This window comes from Mesitornis unicolor, unplaced genomic scaffold, assembly GCF_000695765.1.
Source record: "Mesitornis unicolor isolate BGI_N332 unplaced genomic scaffold, ASM69576v1 scaffold1007, whole genome shotgun sequence".
Classification (NCBI taxonomy): Eukaryota; Metazoa; Chordata; class Aves; order Mesitornithiformes; family Mesitornithidae; genus Mesitornis; species Mesitornis unicolor.
In genome coordinates this window covers 1-17,000 of record NW_010195599.1, presented here as the reverse complement: position 1 = coordinate 17,000, position 17,000 = coordinate 1, and the positions used below count along the sequence as shown (strand labels likewise).

Below are 17,000 nucleotides of genomic sequence, written 5' to 3'. Positions count from 1 at the left end.
TGGCACAGGTTGCCCAGGGAAGCTGTGGATGCCCCCTCCCTGGCAGTGTTCAAGGCCAGGTTGGATGGGGCTTTGAGCAACCTGGGCTGGTGGAGGTGTCCCTGCCCATGGCAGGGGGTGGACTGGGGGAGCTTTAAGGTCCCTTCCAAACCAAACCGCTCTGTGATTCTATGATAAAGGAGGTTCCATTTTTCTCCCTGAGTTTTTGGGAAAGCTGTTTGAAACTAGATGTTTGAATTAGCAGAATAACAAAGGGATGCCAAATTAAGCTCCTCTCGCAGGACGGTAAACTTTTCAGGTGTGGTGCTAATGCCAGATCTTAGTTTTCAATAGATTTAATTGAAATTTCGTAATGATTTCAAAACTGTGCAGTTTCTTCCACTTGGAGATGTAACCATTTATTGCTTTAACCCAAGCAGGAATCAGCACCACTGTTTGAATTTGCAATGTATCATGCTGCTCGGAAAAACGCAAAGAGGTAAAAGTAGTTTTTTCATTGTGAATTCTACACAAATTGCACAGATTGAGATCTGGCATTGAAGATGAGATAAAATATGGAACAAATTTTCTCCCTGTCAACATGTTATCATAGAAACTTGATAGCATGAACGTATCTCACTTTTTGTGCTTTTTGAACCTGCAGATGAAGGAGGAGAGCATATAGATGTAGTTCAGAGGTAACAACAGGAACACTGTATGAGAGAATTGCTCTTCTCCTAGAACCATTAAACCAGCACATCTTAATGAGGTGGGGCGGAAAGAGAGAGAGATAGAGAGAGAATTACATGAGCAAATGAAGAGTCACCTGCTGCTGAATTGTTATATTTGTATTGCCCTCCAAGGCCTGTTTGCTCTATTGTTATTCATCATACATCGATATACAAACAGTTAAGAAGAAAAATCTGCCGTTTTACTTCAAATTGTATTTGCAGGCGAACACAACTGTCTTTTCCTTAACACAACACCCCAAAAATTCTGTTTACAGGCAGACTATTCATAAAGATATAACTTTCAGTTATGAAACACAGTGATGTATCTGATGGTTGAATGCCTATAAACATTTTACCGTTGGATTTACCATCCAATTCAGCATTATATTACTAGAATTCTTTAAGGCACGTCCAAATACTGCAGTTACTAAAACTGGCTTTTAATTCACACAATCAGACATACAGAATGGCCATACAAGAGTGACTTCTAATAAGGGATAAGCTGCATAACTAACATCTTCTGTCAGTATCTAGCAGCATGTCAAAAGATTCATAAAACTTACTTGAATGAGGTCAAAATTACACCAGAAACCAGACAGAACAGATGTGAACCCATCCTGTGGATACCAAGTTGCCTACCAGTCTTTGGCATCTTATGGTGTGATGACAAGAGTAGATCTCAAAAGACCTAGCAACACCCTCTGTTAAGAGACGTGGGTGGAAAAGTACTTTTCCTGAGGAACTTTAGCAGTTCAGATTTTTGTTCTGACTTACAACAAAGCTGATTCCAAGTTTCTGAGACTGGGTAAAGGGAAACACCACTTTCCATGACACTTCTGCCAACAACCTGGAGAAGGCTGCATTTTCTGCAGCTGGCAAAGTCAAGAGCTCAAACTCAATCATGTACAGGTAGCGGCTTCCATTGCTGTAATAAGATCTACATACACACAAAATGCTTGTCGGTGGCTTAAAAAGCCAGACCAATGTGTGAACATGAGCGTAAGCGGTTTAGAACTTAATCAGGCTATAGCTAACCAAGCAAAATAAAAGCATTGAGAATTGTTTAGGCTTAGTTATATGATAAGGGCTAAAGTGATAAATCTTGGGATTATGGAAAGGAAGGTTTCACTACAATATCCATATGTACACCTACCTGTGGAAATTCTAAGATGACTGGATAACTGAGACGTCAAGCATTATCCTTAGTATTTAAGGCATTTATCCTTAGAGATTTATATTCTGACTCCCAAAAATATTTAAGGCAGACAAAGTACAAAAAAAACCCAAGATCACTGCTGCAAAAAAGAGAATCCAGATCAGATAAAGCTACTGAAATAATAGGTCGGAACATAAGGGCCATGTACAGTCAATCTGAACACAAGCCCTGTGTAAGTAACTGACTAGATTCGTTTCAAAACCTTCAGATGTAGGTTGCAAAGGACTGAGACTTTTCTGAGCACAGAAGCAATTACTCAGGCAACCACCTCATATAAGACTTGCTTCCTTTCCCACAGTTCAATGGGTACAGCACCAGGAGCTGAGCAGTATCTGCTTCAGATGGGAAAAGTTAATAGCACCTAAGCTTAGGATTTTAGCAAGTAATCCAGTGAGGTCCTACAACATTTTAAAGCAAGTTTTAACCCAAGCACTGTCACTACTGAAGTCGTCCCTGCTCTACTAAACTGTTCTGGCCCCTGCCAGAGGCAACTGCTGGCCCTTATTCAATCCAGAGATGAGCAGGTTCAGGGAACTCAAAAAATCACTTTGTTTACAAAAATGCAATCCTTTCGCCCACATTCCAGACTCGAAATGTTATGTTTTACCAGTATATAATAACTGATGTAGGAGTTAATTGGCACGTTAATGAGCTGCACCTTGCCACAACCTCTCAGTGAAACCACCTATTTTCTGAACTGCTTCATGTTCTTTTATATTTTCAACCCCTTTTAGCCTTCTTTATGTTTAATTCTATATGAATAAATTAATGAAGAATATTCAGTTCATTGGCTTTGATGCATTTGCTCTCTTGTTACCATGGAAAACATTCGATAACAAAATGCTACTGGAGATAGAAATAAGATTTCCTAGTGCAAGCTGAGAATACAACTCAAGTAAGTTGAAGGAAACAAGATGGAAATAGATGATGAATTTGAATGCAAGAACTGAACAAGGGAGAACATGAAGACTGCTGTTGCAAAACCCACAAACTGTATTAAGCAAGTTGTTAATACTTCACATACAGTAACTTAATGAACAAATACATGGTTTTGCTGAAGGATTACCACCATCTCTCTGAGAGGCAGGACACAAAGCAAGGACCAGCATCACTCTACAAAGCTCACACAGGGTTCTCAGGGCTAGGATTACTTTTTCGGCTATACTAAATTAATTTATCTAAATTAAACTCTATTTTAATATATTTTGCATAAAAATATCAACTTGTTACGATCAATAATGAATAAATAATTGTATAAAAAAGCAAATACAGAAATGCAGAAAAGCACACTGGCAGTATGGTGAAAAAGATGATTACCTGACATATAGGGATCTCTTCTGGCTGGTTCGCAAAGATCCTGATCCTGAACTAATGCTACTGTTCATCATCTGCTCCCGTAAATCATGTATTTTAGCTTCGAAACGACTGTATTCTGCAAGAAAGAGAGGAACTGCAATTCATCTCCTCTGAAATTCAGCCATTACATTACTCACAAAGATGCTGAAAAATCTCAGAGAATAAGCATTTATAAAAGCTTTTTTAATACAAGGAAAAAAAACAACCTCTCAAACCCCAACGTTTTTATTAAGCACTATGTTTAGTACTTAAAGCTGTGGGAAGTTCTAACAGGGATCAATATTACCCGAAATAAAACTCGCAATAATTGTGATTAGGCAAAGTAAATTAGCAGAAGCAAATATCCGTTATACTTAAAAAAATCATGGTTTAACTCTCTAGTTCACAGTAACTATTTGTTTTCCTAATTAAAACAAGCATTTCTACAACACTTATCAATTGTATAGTAATAAACAGACAGATATAGACAAGTTTTAACCCATGACAAAAACTATGCTTTTTAAATTTTAGGTGTTAGAAATGGGAATGAAAAGTGCCTGAAAAACCAATATTGAACAGACACTTTTATATCCCTGGACTTGAATCAGATGAAGAAATTAGCACCATAAGGTGGGAAATATGCAAAACATTTTCTGAATAAGACAACGTTCCCATGTGAGCTCAGGAAAGGAAAAAAAATAATCCAGAATTCTGGCATGAATCTCAATCCACTTGTAAACGGCATTAGAGATTCAAACTCCCTCTATAGAATTATGTACAGTGCTAATCCTGGAAAAACAGATTGTGTTCTTAAGCAGCGCTGTGTACGAATAAAGCTAAGCTAAACACATTTGATTTTAGCTACAAAGGCAAGCAGTAAAATAGCAATAGCTTCTTCAGGGCAAATATCTCCTGAAGCAAGGTACTTACATGCTGTCAGCACAAAACATGAGCTCAGAACAAGTAAGTTTTTCCTTCAGCTGAACAGTTTGAACTTCAGGATCAACAGATCCACTTGTAAAACCTTTCCAGTCGAAGGAAACGCTCTGCAGCCACCACCTTCACCCGGACACCACGTGATGCCAGATTATAACAAGTCAACACTGGGAGAGCCAGGGTGTGTGCAGCAAGCAGCTGCTGAGCCGGGTAGTGTGTAATGTGCTGCTCTCCCTAGCTGCACCCTTATTCCCTGCAGGCATCAAATTCACTCAGGAAATGCAAGATTGATAAAGAGGGCTCTGAAATGCAAAAGTCTTCAGGAAATCTCTAAACTGAGGCTCTGTCAACAGTCACCCAAATCCCACGAACGATTTATCGTATTACATTTCGTAGCAGACAGCGGGCACCAAGGCTCACAGACTAACCAGAGAAGAAGAAAACAGAAATTAAGTTACAGAAGAACGCTCTGTGAACCAGTTTCTGGTATATCACTCCCTTTACCAAGGTAACTATAATCAAATGCTCTAGCAATAGCAACTAGAACGAACCTTATCCAGATTATGAAGGGTCTTTTAAATAACCTTGACTTTTTCCTCCTTTAAAACCAAAAGCTAGTAGTTTTTAAGACAGCAACTTAAGTTTTTAAAACAGCATCAAGTGCCTTTTTACAAATACAGTTCAGATCAAACAATTTCCCAGCACTACAACAGAATGATGGTGTTTAAAAGAGAAACAAAGACATTCTTTCTACCACTACCAATGCTATCACTAATAGCAAATGAATTTCAGATGAGAGGATGGTATCTTCAGAGAAACGTGAGAAAATGACCCTTTTTAGGAAGCAGTGTCCCTTAGGGGAAGGGCCCAGATGCAGACAGAACAGTCTGTTTCTGCTGTGCTACTGCTGCACTGCATGGCCTTGGGGAAGTCACCTCATTTTCCTCAACTGTACCTCAGAATTGATCTTTTAAGCCTCTCACTCGTTTCTCGGATGTTTTGGAAGATTAAAGCTCTAAACGTCAAGCATCCTACAAGAATGGTAGCTGAGATTTCTGATATTGAAGATTTTTTTTATGACCCCTGTGTGAAACAATAGTAAGAATGGAAAAGAACAGGTGATCCAAGCATTTCCTTGTGCTACAGCCTGTTCAGTATGGAAAATAACTGCGGTTCTTTGCATTAGCTACTGGAAAAGACTACAAATTTCTGTTGAGAAAGTATCATGGTTCACATGTTGAAAGAATCAGATTTCCTCCTATGCAGCATGTAGCACATAAGAGTTAACAGGGGTGGTTATTCTGTATTATCGTTTAATTCTACTTTATCCTATAGCTCATCTTCAGGCTGCTGGCCTTGCAGTTTCCTGGAGTAACTTAATTTTTCCCATCAGAACTCCTGGGAAGTGAGTACTGAATGAGTGACAGGGACATCTGTAGGAGTATGAAGGAGAATAATATCTACATGGAGGCTTCTGCCATGCCAGTAAAGCAAAAAAGGAAACTAATGGGCTGGGACTGAGAAGCCTCTATGTTCAAAAAGAAGGGGTGCCAAGAGATGTCATATTTAGGAAAAGCTTAACCACTCCATGCAGATGGAATGTGGTAAGCTCCTCTGATGTAGAGAAAGCTAAAACTTTGACTTGTATTCCTCTTACAGAAGGTTTTGGGAGGAACAGGATGGATAGAAATCCCAAAATCATTGGGTTAGAACTGAAAATTAGACAGGGTTTTGGGATTTTAAAAAAGAAAGCTTGGTATTGGGTACAGTAGTACCGAAACTAACGCTGGAGACAGAAAATAAGACAACAGCAAGACTCTTGATAGCATCAGAAAAGCAGTATCAGTTTGGTACCCGAAGGATCAGCACCTCATCCCCTGCTGATTAATTTGGCATTATAAAGCAAAGGGTAAGCTCTGCTAATCTGTCTAGAAAAGGTTATATTTTATCTCTATGATTAATAAGAGTTAGATAACAACTGTCTTTAGCACCTTCAATCTCTCATTAAACTGAAGAACACCGATGCCATCTGGTAGCCTCTGAAATGGAGAAAAGGAGTCGTAGGGCAGCAGTCAGAAGACTCCACAGCTGTCTCATCTCACATGCTCTACGAGAGGGGAGCAGCTGCTAGCAGGACTGCAGACTCATAGCCGAGACACACGTGTATCAAATGCGATCCATACAAAATGCAATCGTATCTGGTTACAGAAGCACCAGAAGACTACCTACATGCCTCTGGTAATTAATTTTATCTGGGACACACGTTCTAGCAATTAGGGCAAAAGAACCGAAGACTACTAGAAGGGTTGGAAAATTCAACAAACGGCACAGAAGGAAAAGCAATTCAGGGAAGCAGGGATGCACAGGGAACAGATGGCAGCACAGCACTGAGAAGCAGAGATTCTTACATACACTGAACCCACGAAGAGCTGAAAAAGTTCAGCTAAAAAAGTATGCCCCTTGCTTCCCTCTTCCCATCTGTCTGTGGAAAGCCCTCCTTTAGCAGGACCCACTGGATCTGTCAAAGCAGGACTCTTGTGCTGACAGTTTTATATAACCAGTGATTTATATTCTTTACTCCACTCTCAGAATACTCAACTTTCCTTCTCATGGCACCTCCAAGCAAACAGAGCCTGGTAGCAAGTTAAGGAGGCCACCACCGCGCTGATCTTGTATTGCCCTTCCGCCCGTTTCCAAGGACTGCCACAGCATGTGGATGCACAAAGTCGTATTCATGAGTTTGTCATGTGCTGCTACCATCCTTTGATTATTTATACTGCTGTTTGATAAATTCAAAGGTACCACTCATGTTTTGCACATCCTTTCTTGTTACAGACCATAGTATAAATTCCAGTTGGTAGAGGAGGTTGTGGAGTACAGCACATTTAGTACAACCACTCAAAAATACGAGCACAGAGGTTACCTATTAAAGTGTATGGCCCACAATAAAAACATCATAAATCATTTTTTATGAGATATTACTTTGTTTAATGCTTGTCATTTTATATTAATTTGACCTGAGAGAGACCACAATGCTGTTGGTGGCTTTCACGCACTCTGATGTGTAATGAGCTTGTACCTCCTTAATCACTTGAAAGACTGGGCCACGGAATTTCAGAACAGATTAGAAAAACGGCATTTGTATTTAGTTAAGATCACCTCCTGCAGAGCCTGCAAAACTCAGAAGGAAACGAGGTCCAGTCCCTGCTGAAGTGAGTTCACCAAATGCATTGTCAAAGGTTTACCACACATTCACAACTTGTAAAAGGCTGAACTGCTCTTGAAGAAAGACAAACAATTTTATTTATACATCAAAGAGCAGGAGTGAGGTTTTAAAGGATTAAAATATGTGTAAGCCGCCTTACAGCGTCTGTCAGGACTAAATATAGCAGAACCCTTCTTCTAATCTTAATGGGCCCGATTTTAAAGGTACTTTAATTGGCTAAGCTGGATTACTTGCAAATGAGTAGAACCAGGTACAAAACAAGCAGGAACAAAAGCCTGGAAGACTAGAGACCACCTATCACGAAACAGGATAAACTTTTTATTGAATCCTTACTTTTTAAAAGAATTTTTTATTTTATTCATTTGGGATATGCCGGTCTTTTAAACCTCCTTTGCTTAAGACAATCCATGTTCTCAGCTAAAAAGCAAGGGAAGCTCATCCTCCTGATAAAAAAAACCAAACACCGAAAACTAAGTTTTCCAAAAGCATCACTGGCTTTCTGCTACTCCAGCTGGACTTCTACAAACAGAAGATTTACGAAATATTTCAAGACAAACGCTCAGAAAATAATCTCAGTTTATACACATGGAAGTGCTGCTATTTCCCAGAGCTTAGTTATTGTTCTAAATCCCCCCAGAAAACAGTGCAGAGATGAAGTGTCACAAACAGAAAACTTGGCCAGATACCGCCCATGGAAAGGTAATGCCTTCACAAAGCTTCCCCCTCCCTGCTTTTTTTTATTCTCCTTTCTCTTTTGACTCATTTGCTTTAAGGACAAGAGCAAACAAAAAATACAAAGTTGTCGTAGTATGTTCTTATTTTCAGTAGATGCAGTCAGTCCTTCAAAACAACAAAAAAAGAACACCTGAAAATCCACCTAAAAATCTGGCTAACAAAGTATGAGGAGCTTTGATTGAATTAAGAACCCTGAATACATTTGGTAATGGAGAATCACTTATTTCCTTTGATAAAGCTGAAAGAAAAAAGCGCATTAAGTACCTTACCAATGTAAGTTCAGAAGCAGAAATTTCACCAAAAACTACCTTAAAATCTTCCTTTGTTTTGGCTCCACCCTGTCTTAATCTGACACTGATCCCCCCGATCCCCTCAGCACACAGAGCTAATCTGATCACTTAACCACCTCACTACGCTTTCAGAAAAGAGGTGGATACACAGAGATGGACTTGATGGGCTGAATTACAAAGGGAAAAGACCGATGTAGATTCTGTATTGCAAGTAACAGGCACCTGAGAACTCACGTGGCAAGAAGACTGCTGTACCAGTTAAAATGATACTTATTTTTTGCACATTAGCTGGATCCTTGGAAAAACAAAGTGCCTGTCATGGCAGGGCTATCTGAATTTTGCTCCTTTTCTGAGGGAAGGCCCAGGTGACCAATGAACGATGGCTGATGCCAATACATTTTCCCTGGATGCTTTTTCAAGGCCCTCCAAGAGCAGTTTTCAGAACTGACGTGTATGTAATTGCAGTGAATGTTATACATATATTTAATTACCCAGTTCTGATCTAGTAGAATACAACTACGAAAAAAATGTTTAATCCACAAAATTATTTCCTATCCATTGTCAACCAAATAGATTTTCATGCTTTTAATGTGTTTCTTTGGCTGTTTTTCTTATTTTTAAACACTTAAATGCACTCAAGCTATAACACAGTTACAGTAGTCTACTGGCCTCACACCTTTTCAGCATGGCAAAGTCTAACCTTCCAGGAATTCTGAATTATGCAGTAATACTATTGTTATGTCATCTTCAAAACACTTGTTTCAGATCCTCTTTTAATTTTTCAATGGCTATAACAACGGAAATGTCAGTGTCAAATGAGGGGAGAGTCCTCCAAAGGCCGTACACCTCTGGACAGTCCCATGCTTCCTCCATGCTGCTCCTCTCCTCACCATATTCCCTTCAAGCACTAAGACCCTCATGTTCCTACATCCCAGCTACATGGCATGACCATAATTCTGGCCATCTCTGAACCCCTGCTCCCAGAAGATATATGTATACCCAAATTGCATAGAGCTTCCTCTCATTCTTCTACACTGATGTCACAGTTTTTCCTTACTCTCTTGCACCTGTATGAAACCCAAAGAAGGGAGATGGCAGCATGGCACTGAGGTGTCTCTGCAGAGCCAGGGAGCAACGGGAAAATGAAATGGCTCAGAAACGTCTACAAATGAAAATGGCACATCAAAATGCTGCTGTGTACTGGAGACCTTTCTTTGGATCTACTGCAGGTCACAGTGCTTCATTTCCAGTGGAACTCATCAAAAAGAAAAGCCCCTTTTTGTTCATCAACGATGTCTTGAAAAGACAGAAATTTGCAGTACACATCAGGAAATAAGGAAAAGCTTCCAAATGAAGAGGAAAATGAGAACGACATCCTGACTCCCTCACCAAGATTCTGCAGGACAATTCCCATTTCCTTCTGCTTTTCTCCTACCATGGACCCGTCTTCTGCAGCATCCAGTCCCAGCAGGTTCAAACCTGGAGCAGACTCTGCATACACACACGTGTGAGTACCTACCACAAATGTACAGCTACAACACCACAGGTGATTCAACAGTTCAGCACAGGAGCTCTGAGGTAAGCTGCAAGACAAAGCATGGAACCTACACGGACAAAGCATAAGTCATGGGACTACAGAAGTGGTGCCTGATACACAAAGTCACTTCTGCAAGCAGAGAACACCTTCACATCAGCTATCCCATAGAGAGCTGGTAAACTGCTGAAATTTGCTTCAGTATATAAGAAAATTTTGTACTGCATCTCTCAAATTTCCTGAACACTGCTGGAAACAAAATGAATGCCCAGAAGGATATTTTTAGAAATGAGATTACATCTCTTTTCAACCAGTTCTATAGCCAAGGAACATTTCAGAGATTTAAGGGGGAAAAAAAGTCAGCAGTTAGGTAATGTGAGCCTGGATATAATAAAAGCAGTATCATTCAGCCATATCAGCCTACCCCAAGTCCAGTAACTACTGTTTGATAAACCATGGATTTGAGGAGACACATATGGAAAATTCAACCCTTTCCGTGATAGGAGTTTTCCAAAGATTTTATTTTTTCCTGCAGCCTGCTTGGGCTTTTCTGAGAGAGAACTGCTTGCAAAAACCCTCTTTTCCCCAAGATCTGAGAAAGACAAATGGGGAATTTCTGATAGCTCTAATGTGGCAGCATGTAAAACCACAAATTAGCATTCCCCACCACATCTGTGAACATACGAACTGTCACATACAATTACAGGGAGTGAACTGAGCTGGTCCCAAGCGTCTTCCAAATGCTCCTATCATGCTGAATCTATTTACCCAGTTATAATGAACCCTGATGGATGTCTAGAATCTCCTTGATCTGTCCTAGCTGTCAGCATCTTTTACTAAATCCTGCTGGATTTATAAATGTAAGGAAAACACATATGCAATGCAAGCAGTTATAACTGATGCTCTTCATCCTTACAAAGACGTTTGAGAAACACCAACGATGAACAGTGATTTTATGAACTCTTCATTTCCATACTTTTTAACCTTTTTTGAATAGCATAAACCAAAAGTGGAAATAATTATGTAAATATATATACACACACTTTCCCAACTTAAATACATCGAGAGGGGAAAAGACCACCATCCGCAGCTATAATTTAGGAAATATTAAGATGATCAAAGAACACTCCAAATAGAAAATACTGCCCATGTGATTAAAAGTCAGTTCTCTAACAGGCTGCTTTCCTACGATAAACAAACAGTAACCCTTAAGGGAATATTTTCTTTGCTACTCTCTAAGATATGAACAGTGAGTTCCAATTCACCTCCCCTAGCAGACCTGAAAGAAGCTGACAGCTGGAGTCCCATTCAACCTCTTTTCACAAGGAGTAAGTAAAAGGCAAGCAGAGATGTCAACAAAATCCGACATTAGTAGCTAGAGCTCTCTGAGGCAGGTTGGCCATGTGTCAATTCATACTTTGCCTCCAAACCACAGTGGATCTCAATCTTTTAGTTACTCTTTTCCTTCATGGCATACTTCAAAAGGGTAGAGCAAGATCTTCACTTCAAATGAACATTTTAAGCACTATTTCAGAAAGGACAGTCATGCAGACCAAAGATCTTAAAAAAAAAATAAATGAAAATTCTTGTTGTGATTGATGTGTCAGATGTCTGCCCATAATCCAGTATAATTCAAGTAACATCTCCCACATGCATCCTCTCAGAGAGCTGCATTCGCCATACAGCTCAGCTGCACACAGTCTTGTTCTGAATGCTTCAGTAATGGTGAAGGAACGAGTACAGCTCTAGGTTTGACATCTACAAGCGACAGTCGAGAAATTTCGAAGAGGCAGCGTATGTTGCTTTGGGCAAGTCTTTCTGTGCAATGAGTCAAAATCCCAGTCAGTCAAGCACCTCAATGCGCATTGCAAGAAAATAAGTCATCTATTGGACAAGCAGTAATGAAGGAAGCTGTTATTTCCAGTGCAGAAAGAACAGGAGCCATGGAAAATGCTTAGTTCTCTTATTCTAAAAGGAAAAGAGTTCTGACTCTCGGAGCATGAAGGGATTCTTTTCTTTTTAAGGCCTGAATGTCAGAAAGAAAGGACTGAAAAACTGCTGCCTTTGCATGAAGTCTGGATACACGTTTGGCAAGGAAAGAAAAAATGCTTGTGTTCTGGGATATATTCTAGCAGAGAAACATTTGTTCTGCAACTAGGAGCCACCTCTCAACATATATTCCTAGCAGAAGAAATAGTGACAAAGAATGCCCTCTTTGAACAAAAAAAGCAAATCGGCCGCTCAAGAGGACAACTCATGGATAAATGAAAGCATAAGCTTCATTTCTCACTAAGGTGAGGGATCCCTATGCAAAGAACAAGAAGGTGTAACTATTAGACCCACCTGTCACAACACTGCAGAGCTAAGCAGAGGATAAGCAGAGGCCAAATGCATATCAACAGAAATATCTGACAATTCTGACACAAAGCCAAAGCAAATATTCCAGACCCAACGCTGACCTTACTGTTCTTTCTAAAAGGAAGTCTTGGAGTGAGCACTCCTACAAAACTCCTCCTGGAACAGAGCAATCTACACATTTCATATGTAAACAGGACAACATCGGCACTGACAACATGGGCTGGCTGCTGACCATGAGCCAGACACAAACAAACCAGTTGGCCTCATTACTGACAGACATCCTGGGTCAGTGGAGACACATGATGCTGATGCAGGCAGAGGGTGAGGGGAATGTGAAACCTAATGTTTCAGAGACTTGGAGAGGACAGGATAGAAGAAACATGACAGAAGAGAAGAAATAAAGAACGATAAAAAGCATGCTGCAATCAGCTACCTAACAATCTCAGATGAAGGCAGCAGCACTGCTCAACGTCCAGCCACGATAAACACCTACACTTACCCTGTGCCAGTACTGTTAAAGGCAAGGTTTAAGCAAACAAGTCACTGCAAGGAAGATTAAGTGATGGGTCATCCAATTTAGCAAAACTGAAGAAAGCTGTTGATCAGCACAGTTCATAACAAGACACCAAAAAGTCTTATTATATATAAACATACATGATATATATGGGTTTACAGACTCACAGTAAGCATATAATTTTAGACTATTGAATTTTTAAAGTCTCAGATACACAGATATCACAGACAATGTATCACAGAATGGTAGGGGTTGGAAGGGACCAATCCAACCCCCCTGCTAGAGCAGGATCACCTAGAGAAGATAACATAGGAACACGTCCAGGTGGGTTTTGAAGGTCTCTAGGGAATATTTTTTATGTGTTGTAGAAATACAAAAGGACAAACGTGTGTTGTGATGTAGTATGATTTGGCTTCAGTGCAACACAAAAGGATGGTTAACCAGCATCAGCTGCAGTCTAATCTGGACCAGAAGAAATTGCTGGATAAACAGAAACACCAGCTCAGGACGAAATGGAGGAATCAAAACGTGCTGGTCCTTTTAGGTCATCTGAATCAACGCAACAGAAAAGGAATTAGTCTTTAATTCTCCTACCAGAAAGGAAAATAAAACCACCATATTAAAGGGTGAAAAAATCCTGTGAAATATAACAGTGAACAACATGGTATTTCTGCCAAGTTCTCAATCTCCTGGCTTAATTTTCATGTTATGACAGCGTCAATGTTTACTGAAGAAATCAAAATTCTGAAGATGATCGGAGCAAGAAATATCTCAAGCCATGGCACCTACACTTGCACATTTTCCTATCTGGTCACCCGCAATTATGCTCACAGGTATATGTCAACATCTATTGCATTATTTGTTTCTCCTCTCCTCAACAGAGAGGTGCGGTGGGAGGACATTGTGGATTCTCTTTCTCTGACTTTCAAATTGCAGAAGTGAACAGGAATGTATAAGGCACCCTTACCTTCCGGACGGTACTGAGCTACAATAGTTACTGCTTGGCCTGCGTTCTTCAGGGCTGCTGCTGCCTGCTCATGGGTTGCTGCTTTTAGATCTACTCCATTTACCTACAAATAAAACAGAAGAGCTCTTTATCAAAACAAATGTTTGTGTTGATCATCACAAAACACAGATGTGAAAAAAACCAAACCAAACCAACCACCCAACCTGGACACAAAATAGCTTCCATGCCATGTGAGTTTTCCCCATTTCCAGTATTACAAGCTGGTTAATACGAAGGTTACTGATCCTCATTGAAATCCAAAGTCAATAAATCGTCTCTCACATATACTCCTCTGTTAAGAAATACTGTCACAGTATGTCACTGAATGAATTTGTATTTGCTAGGTCATTTTCCTTCTTGCTTAAAACCTTTTTCTTTCTAAGGAGACACAGAGAACGTTACCTCCCCTTCTACAACAGGGCTTTGGCGATCTCCTTAGCTGAAGCACACCTACAGACCATTGTGTTCAACATCCAGTGATGGACCACACTCCCCATGGGTCCAGCCTTGTTTTCAATGCAGCAGATGTGAAAACAGCGTCAGAAAAAAAACTGAAGCAGAACTGTGCCACATTTTAGACCAAAAGCATTTTTTCATATATCAAACTAAAATAAAGATGCGTTTTAACATCAGCATCTTAACAGCAGAGCCAAAATCTAAGAGGAAAAAATTCCTACCAAATAAATACCAAATTACAATGTAATTGTACAAACAAATGATTATCCATAAATATTGTGTTCAACATCCAGTGATGGACCACACTCCCCATGGGTCCAGCCTTGTTTTCAATGCAGCAGATGTGAAAACAGCGTCAGAAAAAAAACTGAAGCAGAACTGTGCCACATTTTAGACCAAAAGCATTTTTTCATATATCAAACTAAAATAAAGATGCGTTTTAACATCAGCATCTTAACAGCAGAGCCAAAATCTAAGAGGAAAAAATTTTCCTACCAAATAAATACCAAATTGCAATGTAATTGTACAAACAAATGATTCTCCATAAATTAAATTTCAAAGAAACACAGAACATCTTTGATCTTCAGTACTAAAATGGAAAAAGCCCTTAGACAGGTATGAGATGGGTCTATTTACGACCAACAGGAAGTTCAGCAGTTACTCCAAGCAGTAAAACACCCAATTTTAGACACTACCACCAAGTGTCCCCATCCCATTAGGTGTATTTCTGAAGCCTGCATTCTTCCAATTCAGACACACACACCCCTCAGCCACCAGACTAAAAGAAGTTAATGTTTTCACTGAGTATCTCTGAGATAGGAAAGTGCTATTTCAACCAGGTTACAGATGAGAAACCGAGGCAGACTGAAGTCCTCAAAAATCCTTTGAAAGTATATTGGCATTTGTTCCATTTTCTCAAAATCAGCTCAGTTAATGATGTTCTTTGCATGCAGATCATTAACTGACAGTAATATACAGGGAGGGGAAAACTTTTGTTGTTGTTCCAATAAAAGCAGCAAGAAATCCTACAGAAATTATCCGATCTCCTTTCCTAAGCTCTCCACTCAGGTCAGCTGGGCCTCCTGCAAGGATGAAAGAGATGAAAATTCCTTCTCCATCTTCTCCTCCAACGATGTTGAAACCAAGGCCTGTTGATCCTCGATGTAGGACGACCTTTCTAGGCTCCCTGAGTGAAAGGGATATGAAATCTTGGTTACTGGATATAAGGGAAAGTAAAATAAACAATTAGAAGAGTTTTCTGAGGGAAGTAGCGTTGAAAATGCAAGTATGAAAAGTTACACATTTCTTAAGGCAACAATGTCGTGTGTCCCACACTCCCCTCCCTGGTCTTCTTCCCCCCCCAAAAAAGCTTAGACTTTCAAATGATACTTTCTATTATGTGTATGCTTACAATTCTGCTTACAGATGCAACACAACCTCCTCCCTGCTGCTGTCAGGTGAACTGAACGACGCATAGGTATGTATGTATACTAAATGTCGACCATGCTACAATCCTCTTCAGCACTAAACACTTGCCATATCGATCCAGAGCCTCAGCAGAGCTCACAGTCTTATTCTACCTAACAATAATAGCAAGTAACAAAATATTCTTTTCCCTTTCTGAAAATCAAAACCAAATTCTAATGGAAACACCAATATTGAAAAATAAGTCCTTACTGCTTCATTTCACTCCAGTTATTTGAGAAATAAATACAGTAAATAATTCAAGCCCTTTAAAAAATAAATCAGAATTTATGGCATTTTCAAACACATTTGAAATTTATGTCCAGTGACTCCAACTGGAGAAGTTAAATCTAAACCAAGTTGTTGCATTCGTTTTACAGAATCACCTCCTGACTGGGATGAGAAGAGGAAAGCAGCAATGCTGATCAGGTTAGGGTAAGGTCAGTCAGCTCCTAACGCAGAAACACTTCTTCCAAAAATCAATTCATCTGCTGCTCGACCCAACACAAGAAAAGCATCAATGGTTCTAGAAACAGGCACTTCTGATAAAGCAGAGCACTGTGCACTGCATTTGAAAAATCACTAGAGAGCACTAAAGAACAATTAATGGACATTCTTAAGTATTTGGAGCCAGTAATTTTTGATTTATAGGATAAACTAAGAAGTCGCATGTTTCCAAAACAAACAAAAGTATCATCTAGGTTGATCTTTAACAATCGGTCCATTTTTGCACTGTCTTAAATCACCTTAGTGTCAAATTCTTCAGTTTCACCCCTATCAACTATTCTATTCATTTTTTCAGAGTACTCTTTTATTACAAATAAAGGACATTGTGGAAACCTATGTATGCTGCTCTGGATGACACCAACACATTAACAAAAATGCTGCGTTTAAAGAAAATAAATATGCAGTATCTTTTAAAATATTACTCAACATCTCTAAGCCTCTTTTCGGGATGGACCGAGTGGAAGATGGCAAGTTTAATCTCAAGAAAATCACCTAAACTTAAAGCCTTCTCTGAATAGCCCTTGCATTTCAGAAGAAAACTGAAAACATCCTTTAAAATTACTGTAAAAGGAAAGCTGTAATACTAACTTCAGCAATGCTATCAGCAGGACAGTATCCCTTTGACTTGTACGTCCACCTAACCTTAAGTCAAAACCAACAACAATATATATTGTTATATATAAAATAATATATATAAAAATATAAATATATAC

At 39.5% G+C, this 17,000-nt stretch overlaps 1 protein-coding gene across 1 annotated transcript in view; it reads right to left on the bottom strand.

Annotated features, from left to right (window-relative positions):
* LOC104543534 (disks large homolog 1) overlaps positions 1-15,532 on the bottom strand; it is a gene marked incomplete at its 5' end in the record, with an annotated part of 45,198 nt that extends 29,666 nt beyond the window's left edge. Inside the window, 3 exons of the mRNA XM_010188168.1 lie at positions 3,244-3,358; positions 13,822-13,924; positions 15,346-15,532. Of these exons, the coding sequence (XP_010186470.1) occupies positions 3,244-3,358; positions 13,822-13,924; positions 15,346-15,532 (405 nt within the window). The remainder of the gene's footprint in view (positions 1-3,243; positions 3,359-13,821; positions 13,925-15,345) is intronic.
* Positions 15,533-17,000: the final 1,468 nt, after the last annotated feature.